The sequence below is a fragment of the Poecilia mexicana genome, unplaced genomic scaffold, assembly GCF_051168715.1.
Source record: "Poecilia mexicana isolate PSO_F unplaced genomic scaffold, ASM5116871v1 scaffold_2, whole genome shotgun sequence".
Taxonomy (NCBI): Eukaryota; Metazoa; Chordata; class Actinopteri; order Cyprinodontiformes; family Poeciliidae; genus Poecilia; species Poecilia mexicana.
In genome coordinates this window covers 40415412-40433499 of record NW_028263371.1, presented here as the reverse complement: position 1 = coordinate 40433499, position 18088 = coordinate 40415412, and the positions used below count along the sequence as shown (strand labels likewise).

At 39.2% G+C, this 18088-nt stretch overlaps 1 protein-coding gene across 1 annotated transcript; it reads left to right on the top strand.

Annotated features, from left to right (window-relative positions):
• Positions 1–7789: 7789 nt before the first annotated feature.
• On the top strand, positions 7790–17102 carry egfl6 (EGF-like-domain, multiple 6). Its single transcript, XM_014990500.2, has 13 exons — positions 7790–8159; positions 9225–9331; positions 10470–10562; positions 10726–10845; positions 10944–11063; positions 11684–11818; positions 11904–12026; positions 12444–12506; positions 12927–13172; positions 15759–15833; positions 15925–16020; positions 16100–16362; positions 16572–17102. The coding sequence occupies exons 1-13, from the start codon at positions 7996–7998 to the stop codon at positions 16677–16679; spliced, it is 1713 nt and encodes a 570-aa protein (XP_014845986.2). The 5' UTR covers positions 7790–7995; the 3' UTR covers positions 16680–17102.
• Positions 17103–18088: the final 986 nt, after the last annotated feature.

Genomic DNA, 18088 nt, shown 5'->3' with positions numbered 1-18088 from the left:
AATAACTTCAGCATTTGTACACAAGTCAGACATCCTGTTTATGCCAATGTTGCATGTGTGACGCTGCATCCAACGATCCTGTGTGAACCTGCTAACACCAATGCAAAGAAATGCAAATGACTCTGAAACAACACGATGCATTGATTGAGATGAAATTGGCAGTGTGCGCCAAGATCCCATCTGCCGTCATTCTAATAAGCACACTGTGCAGCTTCTGTAACAGAATGAACCTCAACACAAAGAACACTGATGCTTCTGTGGCTGCATATGGGAGCTTACAGTACATAATGTGCTTCGAGAGAAGGATCCCAGTGGTACCACTCAAATGGCCCTTATAATGTAAATAACTGAGTGGCTAGAATAATCTGTAAAAGAGCTAAGAGGTTAAACACAGGTAGTGTTTTATAGGCAGTTTTTCAACTTCGAAACATTCTAAAAATTAGGTGCTAAGACAATCTTAAACTTAAAAGGTGGCATTTTGAAATAAAAGTGATGGTTCAAGTTACATGTTAATGTGCTTTAAGAAGTACCTGCTTATGTATTCTGTGGCTTGCAGGCTTTGTGAACATATCTGTGCTTTTTTTCAAAGGCCATCCTGCCAGTGCTAAACAGGCTACAGTTGACTATTTTGTGGGAGGAAGTGATGTTACAGCAGAACTGCACAACTGACAGAACTCGTCTTTGAGTCTGTGCTGATTTCTGATCTTCGGATTGATTTTGTTTTATAACCCCCCCGCCCCCCCACACACACACACACAGATCACATTAGTTCTTGAGATACTAGGACAATTGCATCAAAAAACTTCTTTAAGGCACTTTTTTTGAGTATAGTAAAAATCAGATATGCTTTGATGCCTATGGAAAAAAAGAAGTCTTCAAATTGATTTTAAATAAGAAACAAGGCAGAACAACTTGGCCTGTTTCTTTCTCCATTATGTCAAAGCAATAAGTAACTAAATCAACTTATCTAACTCTCTGACTCCGAACTTTCGGACAAGGTAACAAGGCTCACAATTTATAATACACGTGAATCAAAATATAGACACTAACAGAATCTAGCCACAGTTGTGACGCAGAACGCTTTGCTAAATAAAGTTGGAATTTCACATCCATTTCACTGATATTTTGTTCCATTAACTGTATGACTTGGATCAAATGCGTTGAGTTTTCCTCCATTAAGTTTGGCCAGGAAGTGAGAGGAGGGAGTGGGAAGTGAGATGTTATTGGTTTGCATCTTTGTGTGGTTTAAAGGTGGGGTGTACTTATAGAGCAAGCATGCATGAGAGAAAAGGAGACTTTGACAGCTGCTTAGTTTGTGAGAAGTTCTGCCAAGAAACAGATTAAAATGTGTTTGATTTTTTTTTTTTTTTTATGAAAATCATTTGTATCTGTCTATACGTTAGATAACACTAACGTTTTGACTGCTTGCAGTCAAACGTCTGTTTTTCTGAAGGAAGCTGCAGAGTGGCAGAGAATTCACTAACATCTATATTGACAAAGTATGCCACCATTGCAGACAATAAAGATTTTTCTTACCCTAACTTTTCACATTGAGGAACTAGTGCCACTGATTGTTAAACAGCTTGATTGTGAATTTGTGGGAGCTCAGAAGTTTCATAGGTATGAAACAGGATGTGGTTAAAGAGCTGCAGAGTCACACTGTTCGTGCAAAACTCTTCAGTTTAATTAAGCACACAGAAAAAGACAAACGTTCTAGACTAAAGGTCAGTTTTAGAATCTTCCTTATTTAAATTCTACTTCTGAGTTTTTAAAGAGGTCAAAAGATGAAAAGTATCACATCCTAAGCTAGCTATACTATTTTTTATTCGAAAGGTGTTTGTCATTTGAAACAATGCTGTGACATATCTGTAACTACGATCTGGAACTACGGTGTAAAATGTCAAGTCTGGGTATTATATTATAAAACCTTCATTTCTAAATCCGTAACCTTATGTTAGGTATGTCATTCATTTGAGATTGTGTCTTAATTTAATTTGCTGGCACAATGCCTTTATTCCCCCCACTTGGAAATTTTCACTGGGTTAGAAAAAAACTGAATGGTGATAAATCATCTGACTTCAACACATAAATCTGTTAGTTGATTCAGGTTGCACAATTAAAGCAGACAGGAATTTGATTAGCTAACTTTGCTTCTTTAGTCGTGATCATAAGCACAAGTCTCCACTTGGTATACAGCAAGTATTGCCAAAGTGCAGCTATTTAAAACTGTGCATACTAACTCTCTGGTCTCAAAAATGTCTGTCTGCTTGTTCTGAATAACTGAAGTTAGGGCATTCTAATTTGTCAAATTCATTGCCCTGTGCATTGTGTGTGTGAATATGTGTACAGCTGACAGTGGGTCAGCGTATGCCATGAAGACAAAGTAAGGTTATAGTTTGTTGAACTGTGACTTCTGCTATTTATGACAGTTCCCCTATTGCCCAGCTGAGCTTTTCTCACATGCTGCTCACTTATAACACAAAAGCCTCACTGACTTCTTCATGCAGCATTACGTGACAAACATCTGTTTGTTTATGTGCATAAACAAATGTATCTATGCAACTTTCCGATCTGCAACTACGGTGTAAAATGTCAAGTCTGGGTATTTATTACCCAGCTGTAGAGCGTAACTGGAAATTAAATCTTTCATTTACAAGCGACAACGCAGCTCTCTAATAACAGCACAGACATTATTTACACCTGTGCAAAGTAAAAGCAATTCCGCAGCATGTCCTATCCTGTTAGGCATGCACTGAGGTGAGGGAGGGTCTCTTCTCAGGGGACATGGCTGTGTAATTACACCCCATGCAAACTTATTTAATAAGGAGGGATTAAAGAGCAGCTTTAAACTCTGACCTTTAAGGCTCAGTGAAAACAGAACCTCTTTCAACATCAAACAGGAAACTAAAGCATCACTGTAAACCTATCCAGTCCTGTCAGAAGTCTTTATTATTACTGAGGCACTCGCACTTAACTGAGGATTCAAAATAAAACCTTCCGAGGAAACTAAAGATGCTTGAAATTACATCTTGTGTTTGACGTCAAGAAAATACACAAAGCAAGTATGACAAGTTTGTAATGTTCCAGTTCTTAAGCTAACTCCAAATCATGCAGCTGTTTTCAGTGAGGTTTAGACTTGGTCATTCTAAAACCTGAATGTATTTTTGATCTAAACCATTTCATTTTGGCTCTGGCTGTACAGTTAGCATCGTTATTGAAGGCCAGGTTATTGACTGCTCTCGTATCAAATCTTTACAGGTTTTCTTCCAGTAAACTGCCCTGTATTTAGCTTACTTCACCCTCACATCTACTCTTAGCTTCCTGGTTTTTGCTGAAGAAAAGCATCCACTGCAGGCGGTGGCAGTGGCTCAGGAGGAGCATTCTTGTTGTTTCAAACCGGCATTTCTGTCTATCTCCGTCACTTTGTGGTTGTGTCCTTGTGCAAGACATTTCACCTTCCTTGCCTGCTGGTGTTGATCATAGGGCCCGATGGTGCCAAATGGAGGCTGCGTTTCTTTCAGTCTGCCCCAGGAAAGTTGTATCTACAATGTAGCTTATCACCATCAGTATAATGTGTTCATTTCTGGATGAAGGATTATAGAGTAAAATAATTTGAAGTCTTTGGATGAGATAAAACACTGTATATGGTGAAATAACGCTGTGTGACAGCTGTTTACAGTGTTGTATGCTGAATGTGAATTTTGTTATCAAACTGTAGTGTTTTTCAGTTAAACATAGTCTCAAAAGTCATGTGGTTGTTTAATTTGTTTTTATAATGCTGGGAATTTTTGATGTAAAATTAGACTAAAAGTAAAAAAAAAAAAAAAAAAAAAACATTTTCAGCAAATACTTTTTTTGTGCCCAAAGTTACAGCTTTCAGCACATTTTTTCTGATTGTTTATGAGTCGCATTCTTGTTTGATGCAAAAGTTGACCTAGTGTACTGGGATAAACCCATAGCTCAAACCCGTCCTGTTAAATTATTCCAGTGTTGGATCAGTCCAGATTTAACAGTGAACTGTGTATAGTAATAATCAAGTTGGGATGTCTTCAGCCCAGCAGTCTTTAGAGAGTCTGTGGTTTCTACCCACTGCCTATATATAAGCAAGTAAATTTACATGGGAGGGACATCAGAAATGCATATTGGTTGTTCATCTTTTATTACGTTGCTGCCAGTAACTTGGAGACAATCACCAGCACCGTAAAACTCTGAGGTTGATAAAGCTGCTACATAAAACAGGAAAGCCGCCTAACACAAATATTTCTGGCTGTTGTTTCCCGTATGACATTTGACTGATCAGTTTAGGTAAAACTTGTGATGTGTTTCATTTCCACTTTCATATTGTAAAGCACCTCATTACAGTCAGAGTCTTTACAAGTTCCTGATTTGGCCTTCTTGTTTTTTTTTTGTTTTTTTTTAATCTAAGAACTTTAGTCAGCAGCTTATTGTTGATACTCAGAATGCGAACACACGGTCAGGCAAGGAAATCACATATTTAGCCACTTCTATTAATGCAAGTGGAAGTCAGTTCTCCCTTCCCTGAACTGAGGCAGAACTTCCCAATGTGTTTAGTAAAGCATTTTATTGTACAACAGGCTCAGTGCATCAATCTATCAGGCATATCTAACAGGAAGCAGCGGTGAGAGCTAAACACACCTCTTTTAAATGTGACTGTTACATCAACATCGGTCAAATCTAGACGCCAGTGCTCACTAAACAGTACTTCAAACATGGAAACATCTTATCTCTGATGAGCAGTGGCCCATTTGCAAAGCTGTCGGTATTGCCTACTGTGCGTTCATTGCCAATGTCGATGCCCTGTGAAAGCAGGATGTGGTTGTGCATGCTCACTACTTTCAAAATAACTCTAAATTGCTTTGTATGTCCTTTTATAGTAAAGACCTAGCCGATTAAACCAAGTAAAGGAAAATTCAGTTTCCCATTCTAAAATAAAACGGAACGCTACAGAATAAGGTTGTTGAAAATATGTCTTCAGTATCTGCTGCTATCTCAAAAGGTTTTCATCATTGAGGTTTAGGAAATGATGGAGGGGAGTGTTTCTCTTTCACACAGCAAGTGTTGCAATACTTGCAGCACATGATAAAACTATAATACTTAAAACGGTCAAAAGTTAATTTTCTTTGTCACTCCTTGCAGAGGCAATGTAAAGAACACTGCTCAGTCATGATACTTATATCCCTGATAAGTAAAGAGAGCGTGTGCTCATTTTGTTGCAGTGCAAAGTTCTGGTGGGAAAACGGTCATCCTTTTGATTACAACAAGAAACTGCAATAAACACGAAACTCCACAGAGGACTAACGAGGTATCATACTTCCTGTTCGAGACAGTGCAGCACTTTGTCTTTATTTTTTAGCTGCAGTTCTTTAGTTTACACACCCCATGCATGTCGCTGCATACTCAGCGAAGGGAGACCTCTTGTGACCGAAGAGGAATAAAACAAAATTCCACAAAGACAGTGACTGACAATTGAAATATAACCCTCTAATTATGTGAATAAAGCACAAACTTAAATATCTCTATTCTCAATGACCATGCTGTGAAAATTAAGTTATTTTACTTTTTATTTAAATTTGTCCAAATATGTCTTGTAGTTTTTTTTTTTTTTTTGTTTTTTTTCGACAACTAAGTCGATATTCATTCCATACAAAGACAAGATCAGTCGGACTCGGTCTTGGTCCAGGTGGAGCCCCTGCACAGATGTCCGTTCAGTTAGAGATATGACACAGAAACATCAAAGCCGCTGCCAGTTTTGTAGTCTTTCTTTGATTATTCATTCAATTACCCGTCTCCAGCCTAAATGTGTGTGTAAAAACAGTTTTGATTTAATACTGATATCTTGCAAGGGAGTGCTCATAAATTTTAAGGTAAATTGTATCCTGTCTTTTAAACATCTTTTTTTATGTAAAACCTGAAGTTTGATCCAGGACATGTGGGAGCGCTGTTGTTGTGACGATCTTCCTGCACTTCAATGTAGCTTACAGTCAACTGAGTAGCTCCATTATACATAAAACACTGAACGCTCTATATCACTGACATTTCAAAATAGAAATAAAAGAGGCTTGAAAAAAAAAAAACCAAAAAAAAAAAAAAACATGGATTGTAAAATTATGGGCAACTGTAATTTATAAATAACTGATTCTATCACTATCATTTCACACAATGTTGGCCAATATCACACAGTACAGAAAAAAAAACAAAAAAAAAAACACTATTTTGATGTGAAAATATGACCTCTATTTAATCCCTCTGACCATCCACCATTTTCTGCTACACACAGTTCGATTACTGCCCCCTTATATATTTTTTTTCTTTTTTCATTTCCTGTCGCATCTATATATTTCAGAGCATAAAACACAATCATTTAACAAAGATTTGTGTAATTTAGACTGTGCAGTTTTCCACTGGCAACAATTGCTGCTGAGTATAAAACCTACATTTTCACTAACATAACCAACATAAAATGTATTAATTCATAAATATCATGTCTGAGGAAAGTCCAAGGATTGAAATACATGCACTTATTTTGCAGGAAAAAATTTGGGATTAAACGGGCTAAGTAAATAAATAAGCAAGTAAGTCAATAAGTAAGTACATTTTATTTATATAGCCTTTCTCAGACATCAGTCACAAAGAACTTCACAGTAAAAATAGTAAAAAAACAACAACACCTAAACAATAGTATACAGGTTTATAAAAACTACCACATATTTGGACATATGATAGAAAAAGAAACTAATATGATAAGACAAGGAGATTGACAAAGTATTGAGCTTCATACATCGTCCTGTTCCCATAGGCTGACTTTGTCTTTTTGTTCATAAACAAGTTGTAATTGTGATCAGTAGTGATTTCTCATCTCTTTGTCTCTGATTCCCAGTGTTTAACAGCTCAGAACATCATTTCATTTTAACAGTAAAATAGTCTGAGGGGTCAATCCAGTGGCATCGCCTGTCAGTATCCTGCGTTTCTTTAGTTTATTTTCCTCACTCAACCAACCTGAATTAAATAAAGGTTCATTAGCAGTTCCTCTGCATAACTTTGCCACGAATCAGCCGTGTTGAAGCAAAAAAACCCGTCTAAAACTGTCTGGACCTCTGTCTTTAAGGTCTCTGTCATGGCATAGATGTTTTATTTTGTGTATATGGGTGAATCTCAGCAAAAAACATCACAGAGATGCTACAAAAAAAAAAAAAAATCAATTTTGTGAGCTGACGTCTTCAGACAGGAAATAAAACACAGAAACATTTCAACAGCAAACCAACAGCAAATCCTGCAGGTTTTCACAAAATCACAGGCTGATCATTTGTTGAGTGAACAAACAAGCAGGACCAGATGTCAGAGCTGTGTTTAGAAGTGTGCAAACCCATTAAACAAGTTTATGGCTGAACCAAGAATAAACATGTGTGAGACAGCAAAGCTTCATGTGTTACCCCTGAGCGAGACATCAAAGAGTGCTGCAGCAGCTAACAGCACGCCTCTGCATGCTTCTTTGGCTTCCACAATTAGAGGATGCAACTAATTACATGCATATCTCTTAAAAACAGAGCGAAGGCAAACTAGTTGGCATGTACATGTATTTAATGCTCGTCTTGGCTTTCACAAACAGTGGCGTCATCCTGGCATACACATGTTTAAAATTGGACTCCGTCTCTTCCTGCATGGGTTTCAGGCAGACCAGTAAAGGATTAGAGTGAAAACCCAAACAAAATCCCCACCCCCACTTACAAACCCCCTCCTACTTCCAACAGTCGCCCCCTGTCTGTCTCAGAGCAGTGTCTTTTCGCAGAGTGTCAACCCACCTCCAGAAATTCAGAGGGGATGAAGGGGAAGCAAATTATGGGATACAAAGAGTAGCTGGAGCACAGAGAAAGGAGACTTTTAAGTCTTGGTTCTGAACACACATGAAATCCAGCGTGCTTTGAGTGAAAGCTCAACCAAGACGTGTTCCTTATCTGAGGAATTTAATGAAAGTGTATGTCAGGCAGGAATTGGTCAAAACTCCCCAGACTGAAAGTCAGACTCTCGGAGAAACAAAGCAGCGCAGGGCTGTTCAACTTTTCAGACATGCAGGCGCTTACTTTGGTCGGTGCTTTTTTCATCCTGCTCAACATCTCCTCTGGCAGCACAGAAGCTTACAGGTAAGTCAGACTAACAAAGAAAGCGATGCTTTCTGTGTTTTAACCCTGTCTGCAGCTAAATTTGATATATGGTTATGCAAGAAATTAGCTCCAAAATAACCAAGGACACTGAGAATAGCACATAAACAGGCTGTTTCAAGATCTCATTCTGTAGGTAAAGTTTAAAATGCTGTCCCTGCAGACAGATGATGATGAGTGTGGGTCTTCTAAATGTGGTGCAGCAACTGTTTGTAACCGAAGGGCACCTGTTGCGCCAAGGAGCTCCTACTCCCTGAGCTATTCCTGTTGATTTCTCGTCCAGTCTCAGATTCCTCCTCTCCCTCGGGGGCAAGCTGCTTTTAGAATCCCAAATCCCACAACATCTAAACATCTGGGATATCAAAGCTTACCTTCAAGCTTTAAGATAAAGACAATAAAGGTGAGAGGAGCAGCCTTTAGATTTAGCTTTTCTTTTTTTTTTTTTTCTTGTAATTCAATCAGTGGAACATAAAAAAAGGTTTAATTAAACTAAAAATACATTTCTGCAATGTAATATTTGATGACTGTGGGTTATTCTAAGTGCAATGCTGAGCCCTTCCACACAACTGAGAATAGCTTGGCACTAGAAATGCATTTGACTCCAGAACTCACACAAAGATAAAAGTACAGCTGAAAACTGGCTTGTGCATGAGGTGTCAATATGCATCATGTGGAGAGTCTAATTTGTGTTTTCCACCATCCTTTCTGCTGGAGGTCGCTCCACAGGAAGCCCTACTTCTATCCTTAAACAGGCTAAAGAGCAGATGCGTTTTATTGGTTGTTGTTTTCAAGGTACTAGTTGAAAACAGATGCTGAAAAAAACTTTCTTTGAGAAAGGAGCTGATTTTGTGTGAAGACTTTTGGATATAAAAGGGGGAGAGCTTTTAACGAAAAGTAACTTTCACCACTGTGTCATTGTGGCTCTCTAGATAATTTTGCTTGTGTAGAAACTTCATTTGTTTCTGAATGCTTGATCCTCGAAACAGAGCGTATCATTAATGATGTGGCGGATAAAATACCCATCTCCTCACTGCTTCTTCCACAAAGGCACCATCGACAAGTTCATGCCGGAAGCCAAGCAGGCGTGTGTCGCTATGGAAAGAGGCTGGAGTGCTGCTATGGCTGGGTGAAAAACAATAAAGGGCAGTGCGAGGGTAGGATCTCTACATATTTAAATGAAAATATAATGTACTGATATTTTCTGGGGGAAAAAAACAAGGATAAGCAATCACACACTGTATTTTTATGGGAGTATTTGTGATAGATCAATAAATAAAATAATAAATAGTTTGGAAGTGGAAGGAAAAGGATTTATGGTTTTCAAATACAAATCTGAAAAGTGTGTCATATAATTGAATGCAGCCACTTTTTGAAAGGTATTTAGCGCCATCCATCTACTTCAGACCAAAACATTTAACCCTATTAAAAAAGCATGTTGTTGTCATCACCATGCTTTATCATAGGGATGGTGTGTTCAGGGTGATGCAGTGTTAGTTTCTTGCCACACTTAGAATTTGGTATGTAAGCTAAGACATTCAATTTTGCTCTCATCTGACCACTCTTGCTTTGTGTCCTTCTAGGATTTTAAATTAATGGGTTTTTTTTCGTGTCTGGCAGGCAACAAAACCTTGGTAGGTTTGTGCTTCTGCCATAGTCTTAACGTATTTTGAATGCTAGATTGAATAGTAATCTGTTAGATTCTTTAGGTTCTTCCACATCTTCCTCCCTGACCTCTCTGCTGTACCCCTGGGTCTTCATGATGCCGTCTGTTCAATAATATCCCTCAACAAACCTCCAAGGCTTTACACTAGCTTACACTGCATACATGTGAACTCTGTTTACCAGGTAACTTCCTGAGGCAATTAGTTGCACTGGATTTTAGTTGATAATGTCAGACTGAAGGAAATGTACAACACACTTTTTACTCAGAAATTGTTTTGAAAACCATCCAGGAATTTCCTCTCACTTCACCATTATGTGCAACTTTGTGTTTGTCTAGAATAACACTTCTATTCTGTTCTGTTCTGTTCTAAAACACAATGCAATTTGTGGTTGTAACTAGACAAAATGCAGAAAGATTCAAGGGATATGGTTGTTTTTAACAAGATACTGGAAGAATACTGCCTCTCATGCTTTTGAATGTTGTTCTTTTCATCAAAATTTCTTGACCCACAAAATCCGGAGGACGTGCCTGCATAATAGAAATGTGTGGTTTGACTGCAGTCCACCACTCTCGACCACTAATATGTCTGGTATATCGTGGTATTTTCTCCATGTTAAATGTTTTACCAGCTCAGTGCGAGCACGGCTGCAAGCATGGCGAGTGTGTTGGCCCCAACAAATGCAAGTGTTTTCCTGGATACACTGGAAAAACATGCAATCAAGGTGGGTAATTACCAGGTCAGTGAGGAAGGGGACGAGTAACATAGGTCTGACTGGGTTCAGATTAATGTAGCTTCAATTTGTTAAAGTACATTACTTTTCCACACCATTTTTAGATGTTTAAACTTAGATGTAAATGTGATCCTTTTTTTTTTTTTTTTTCTAGATCTGAATGAGTGCGGCCTAAAACCTCGTCCCTGTGAGCATCGCTGCATGAACACTCATGGTAGTTACAAGTGCTACTGTCTAAACGGATACATGCTAATGTCTGATGGATCATGCGCAAGTGAGATCTTTTCCTCCCTCCCACGTACAATTACTTCAAATGTAAAGTAAAATTCAAAACTCAATGTCTGAGCATGTCTGTTACGTTAATGCGCTCAGATTCCAGGACGTGCTCTATCGCTCACTGCCAGTACGGATGTGAGGAAGTAGAGGGGGAGATTCGCTGCCTCTGTCCATCTGCAGGTCTCCAACTAGGCCAAGACGAGAGAACATGTGTAGGTGAGCTGCCATGTTAACTAGGAGGACTATTCAACTTCAAAAGGAGGAATAAAGAGAATGACTTTGCCTTTCAATGTCTCGTATGGGATACTCATTTTCCCGGATAAGGTCGTAACTTTACACTGTCAGCCTGGTAGATTATAAATGCAACAAGGTTTTATTCTTCTCTGTTTGAGCTACGACTGAGCCAGACTACACATAGATCACAAAATCCTAAACAGTCCAACTCTTCCAGTTTTAGATTACCTAATTTCCACAGTGCTTCTGATCTAACACATTCAGCAGCAATTTGACAAGAAAAGCTAGGCTTTCACTTTTAAGGTGAGCCAAAAACTAACCGAGCCCAGATGTCCTGTACAGTGCTGATGGGACACAGTCTGACCCTGTACTCCACATTAAATTTCAACTTTGGCTGCACCAGATTGGATGAAAAAAACATGCCCAGATTTTTAGCGGTTAACCACGGATTTATTATCAAACAGTAACAATAAAGCCATAACTATGTGGCTTAATGAAAAGGAGAATAAAATATAAAATCTAATTTATGCACCCCTCAATAGGGAGCTTGAATTCAACAAAAATGTTTCCTTGTTGAATATCTTTTTTTTTTTTCTCTTCAGATATCGATGAATGCACAACTGGGAAGAACCTGTGCCCACACAACAGACAGTGTGTGAACACCTTTGGCAGTTACTACTGCAAGTGCCAGAATGGCTACGATCTGAAATACGTCAACGGCAAATATGACTGTGTAGGTGGGTCTACGAGGTGTTCTTTAAGGTCAAACGTCTGCTATTAATGATGCTTTTGAAAGTACAAGCGGCGTTCTCCCGATTGCAGATCTCGATGAGTGTGCAGATGAAACCCACAAGTGCAGCCAACATGCCGTCTGTCTGAACACTCACGGGTCCTACAGGTGTCGGTGCAAACCTGGCTTCAGAGGCAATGGCTTTGAATGCTCTGGTAAGGGAATAATTTAAAGCAACCGCTTTTATGAATGCTTCTCAAACTGTACAGAAACAAGTAAGAAGCAGAAAGGAAGAGGGCTTCCCCAGATCAAAGCAGCAAGTCAGACTGGTCAGAAGTAGTTTCACAGCTGCACATTTCATTTAGATTATTTAACCATCAGCGAGCGGGAGCATAGCCAAGGCGAGTTTCCTGCTTTTGGAGTTCACTCGATGTTAAAGGCTGTAAGAGTCTCGGATTGAAAACACACCTGTGTAAATATGAAACTTCACTGTAACCGGCTCATTTTGGAGAGAATGAGAAGAAAAGACAAAGCTGTGCTCTTTGAAGTAGGACTGAGATCACAATAAACCTCCGACTCTCGAGGTCGGAGGTTTCAGCGCAAATGAAGATGGGTTTATTTTTTTTTTATAGCCAAGCCATTTTATCAGAGGTCATGGGATGGAGACAAAGGCAGTGCAGATGATTCCCTCAATGGTGAGATGATATGTGAGGATGATTTCTTGTGATGCTTCACTTTTCCTTACGTTGGCTTATTTTGTCTGTCTTGCTCGCAGCTGGAAATGTGCCACCACAATAACCATTGCTTGAAACTTCCAGCATGACAGAGCTGATATGAGCGATCACGTTTGCATCTAAAGCACTAATATTTCATTTTAATTTAATTTAATTTTCTAGCCACTCTTAATCTGCATGCAGATTTCACAGGCTGCTTTTTGTTCTGCTTCCGTAAAAAAAAAACAAAAAAAAACAAGTGACCTTGTTGGTAAGAAGCTGCAAGGAAGACGAGAGCAATAACAGCAGAATGCATATAAACAACAAACAGGTCCTGGTAAAATACTAATTTTTAACTGCACATCCATGTGCGTGTGTTTCGGTTCCCTTTCCTGTCTGCAGTCATCCCAGACTCCCAGGTGAGGCCAGAGATCCTGGGAGGAAAGTTAAGCAACGAGGAGATACAAAATGCCATCCCTGAAACAGTCCCGACGCCGTCCCCCAACGTCCTCCATCAACCTTTCGACTACGATGGAGAGGTCTACGTTGGGACCCCGACGGAGGAACGAAAAGAGGAATTTCCTGAGGAGAAGGAGGAGGAAGAGGAAGAGGAAGAAAACCAGCTCAACCCAAGGGGAGATGTTTTCAGTGAGTGTCTGCTCTTTAGCTGTCCTGTTGTAAATCGCAGTCAGAAATTCTGGTCTATGTTCAACGCATTGACCAGCAGCTGAAATAAACATCAGCTCAGGATGAAGTTCTTGACCAAAGAAGCAGTAAAGGAAGGGTTGATGCCTCAGACTGCATTACCTTTTACTCTGAGCCTCTGAGGTTGGCCAGTAAATGGATTCCCATTGCACTGGAAACAGAGATATACTTAAATATTAATGTAAAGCATCAAAAATAGTGTTTATGCTGTCAGTCACTGTTACTGTGCAGCAGAACGATCCTGGGTTCAAATCCCACAAATGGCCCCTTCTGAAGGGAGTTTACCCGTTCCGTGTAGCCCAGCTTGGAGACTCAAGCACCATAGCAAGGATTAAGCTTTTTGCATCGATACACTAAAATATTTGCCCATTGCCCTCTGCAACATAACTCAAACCAGATCAGACTGGATGAAAAGCTCGGTGCACTCCTTCAGTGTGTCCCTGGATGGATTTCAAGCACACTGCCAGACTAAATGCAGAGCTCTAACGGCGGCGTGAATGCATGAGCGACTGTAGTATGAGGCGCTTTGGGGTCCTCTTGACTTGAAAAAGCACTATGCAAGTACAAAGCCAGTTACCATTTACCATTTACTGTCCACTCTAACCTGATAGTAAAATGTTTAGATTCTCTCACACTATATTTGTTAAAGGAAATGGAGATAGAACCAACCGAATGAGGAGCCAGCAATGTAGAGCTGATGTAATATTTCTCTTTATCAGATATAAATGCGTAGAGCACAGGGGTCATGTTGTAGCATTCATTTCTCTTAGAAACATGACAACTGAGGTTGCCTTTCACCTCCCCGCTTGATCTTCGTGAAAATACAAGTCTCTGTGTTAGACCTGTGATAGCAAGAGGAGACAAGCCCCAAGACATCCATCACCTCTGGGAAGGATTTTTTTTTTTTTATCTTCTGGCATGTGCAAGCCTAAGGATAAAACTCATCTTGAGCATGCTTCCTAGTCTCACAATGGGGTGTAGGAGGGAAGGAAGATTGCGAAGCCCCCACAACCCTTTTATTATGTTTTCCCCCAAACAGCTGTTGTGCTAAAAGACTTTGCCTCCCAGTAGGAAAAGCCTGTCATCACCACTCTAGGCCTCTCTAACACCAGCCCCACTGTGAGCTGAGCGGGTTCTGTAATCCCAGCTGTCACTCATCTGAGTCTCAAAGGGCTGCTTTTCACATGCGGTGGTTTGCTGCAGGAGCTTTAAAATGCTTGGGAGTGGGGGGGTTCAAACCTAAAGTCGAAGCTCCATTTTAAAACATTACGGCAAATGGAGAACAGGTCCGCACCTGTTGGTTAAAAAGCCCCACTGGACCATTGATAACATCAGAATCTCTATTTAGAAAGCTAAAGAAGAAACAGCTATTTAAAAAAAAAAAAAAATCAATTGTGCCATTATAAATCCTCTTTTCAGGGTTGTTCATGAAAGTGTCTAAGCCGAGTCAATGCCTCCCTACATCGCAGCCTGTGAAAACATACTTTCTTTCAACGTCCCGATTGGTACTTAAAGGTATAGTTCTCCCACATTCCAGCTAAAACAAGAGGTCGTATGCCTGGCCCCTATAGGTTCTGTCTGATTCTCAGCAAACAGAGTCTAATCTCCCTATTATCAGCAGGAAGCTAAGGCTGCCTACTCATCACAGAGCTGCCAACTCTCTGTTGACTGGATATGTATAAAAGCAATAGATCAAGATCAAGAAGGTTTACTGAACAATTGTAAATGTTCCCGTTTCAGGGATAGAGGAGTCAATAGGTCAGTCAATGTAAATAAGCTGCTATTCAAACAAAATACATAAAATTAGAAGGATAAATCTTGCTTAGGAAGAAAGTAGATGAAAACCCTACTTTATATATATATATATATATATTATACTACACTCAATGATTGTTTTTTTTTTATTGAAAAGACCATTGTTCAAATATCATAAAGAGAGTGATGATTTTATCATTTAATAAGTGAAGCATTATATTCACTCATACAATGCCCAAGCATTTTATTTTACTAAATAATCGTACAGTTTTACATGCTAGTTTTTTTTATTTTTTGGCTGGGGTCTATTTTTACACCTAAACATGTGATCCTGGAGGAGGAAAAGTCCAAGGAGGGGATATAGATGGAGCCACTGGATTTAAAAAGCGTGACCTTTACCTGAACAAAATCCTGGTTTTAAATCGATTTGACAGCATATAAATGAAGACTTTTGTGTTTATGACTTCTTTGATGATATAAAGATTTAATATGTAGTGTTTACCTTGTGTGGTTTCAGACTGGCCAAGTTCTGAGTAGGTTTTAGCTTAAACATTATTTCTAACTTTGCTTCTGTGTTTCCAAACTGTGGTATTTCAAACTGATGTTTAGTTCAGCTAATGACAGTTTGGCCAAACCCCACTTCATGATGAAAAAACAACTCACTTTTCCTTAAAAAGTTAAATCATGTCAAAAACTTCCAACTTTCATAGCTTGAAAAATCAGTGGATTAAAAAAAATCTGTTTATTTATCTATTTTTTCTTCTCTAAATTCAGTATCAGAGGACTTTGAGTCAGTGTTTGGCCCGCCCACAGAAGTCAAAGAAATCTACATTGAACCACCTCAGGAAGGTAATCAAAAACATGTTTTAGACACAATAAAAATGGTCTGTGGGTGGCCGATTGTAAAAGTGTACAACCGTTTGACTTTTTTTCCAACTAGAATATTTCCTGGACTGCAACTTTGATCAGGGAGCCTGTGAATGGGTCCAAGATAAAACCGATGACATGGACTGGACTGTGGCATACCATGACAAGGGTGACGAAAGTGAAGTGTGTTGCAAAATACTTATTGACTGTTTAGATGCAGCTACTAATATACCGTTGAATCCAATCAGGTGGCGAGTACTACATGGCTTTGAGTGGGCTGATCGGCGGCAGAGAAGACGTGGCCAAGCTGAAATTGCTTCTCAGTGACCGAGCCCAACATGGCAGCTTCTGCCTCACCTTTGACTACCGCGTGGCGGGTCATGACGTAGGCTCGCTCAGGGTGCTGCTGGACAACAATGCTTACCCTGTGTGGGAGCAGAGAAAAAGCAAAAACCAGAGCTGGCAAACAGAATTCCTCACTGTGGCCTGGAAGGAAGAGGCCCCACAGTCTGTGAGTCACTGTTTTATGAAAAACATTTTTCTTAGATTTTATTGTCATCACGAAGAAATTGACTTTAATAACAGCTATGCATGAACGTCACGACAAATACTCGGCGCGCTATCAATTATGTAGATCTAAAATTCTGTTTATTCGACTGGAGTGTGTTGAAACGAATTTTGCAACTTAATAATACAAAGATTCAACCAAATGTCTTTCAGATTATCTTTGAGGCTCAACGCGGGAAAGGCATTGGAGGCGAAATAGGGTTGGATAACGTTGTGCTGACCTCAGGGCCCTGTCAAGAGGATGCAGGTCCAATCTTTTAGGAAAAAAACGAAAACATCAAGGATTATTGTGCTTCAATAACCTGCACAGTCAGATTATGTACAACAAGTGCATGCAAGTTTGCTTTCACTCCATTCTGGTACATTGATCTGCAACGTTCTTTATTTTAAGTTAATAGCTAGTCTAAATAAAACACATATGACTCATATCTCAGGAACAGATGGTAGAGCTAACTTTGTCAGTTTGTTCAAACAGTATTGTGCTTAACTTGCGTTGTGTATGTGACAGTACGTTAGTGAAGTAAACTACATAAGATGCAAGATGTAATGTGAATGAAATTGTAGATGACGTAAGTTTTTGAAGGCTTTTTTGTTGAAACGATAAAAGGTGTCAGTTCATATATGCTGCAACATTTGTATTGAAAATATGGTGTATGGTTACAATAAACATGTTTTTTTTTCTAATAGTGGGAAAGATTATACTTTTAATATTTTTTTTTTCTATTCAATCATGAAGAACTATATTTCCTCTATGTATTTCATGTTAGTTAAATAAAATGCACACTGGAAGACAGCTTGTCTTCCTGTGTGCATGTCTTCATGTTGTGCTGGCACAACATGACCTAGATGTCTTGTTTCTCGATTGGGATGTCATATTTATGGTTTTATTTTTCTGACACATACAATGTTTGACAATGTAGTCCCAAAAAAGCACAATATTATTCTTATCAGACCAGATTACCTTCTTGCAGACGTTTGATGTGTCCCCACATTGCTTGTAGCAAACATTAAACAATACTCTTGTTTGGTTTTTTTTTTTGTCAAAAATGTTACAATCTTGCCACTCTTTCAGAAACGCAAGACTTGTGGAATGCAAAAGTTATAGTTAATTCTGCCAACAGATTTTGTACTTCTAGCACTGTGTCTTTGTTTGAAGCTCCTTCAGAGTTGTTATGGGAATAGCTGCTTCTCTTGTACAGCCCATCAATTTAAGTGGATTTCTATATCTTCTTAGGCTTTCCCAGTTGTGTCCTACATTTTTAGTTAGATTTTAGAATGATGGACTGAACAGAACCCTGTGAATGTCTTGAAGTTTAGAATATTGTTTTATAACCTAATACCACTTTAAATTACTGCACAATGCATAACTTGTCTGGCATGTATTTTGATCTTCCTTATGCAGCGTATTTACTAAGAACTCTAAGACAAGCTGGATGTGTTATGCAGGGAACTAGTTCCACTGGAAACATTGTACCCACGGCTACCCTGGTGCAGAAAGACACTTCGTCACAGGGCCCTCTGATCACCACCAGCAGGAAATGTGGGTGAACTGTCTTGCCCGAGGACACAACAGTTAAAGCTTGCAGTTGTAACATGACAACACCTGAAAGTATTCAAGGCGGTTAAACACTTCTGCTTGACTTTTCGTAGTGTCTTAGCACTACAGAGTA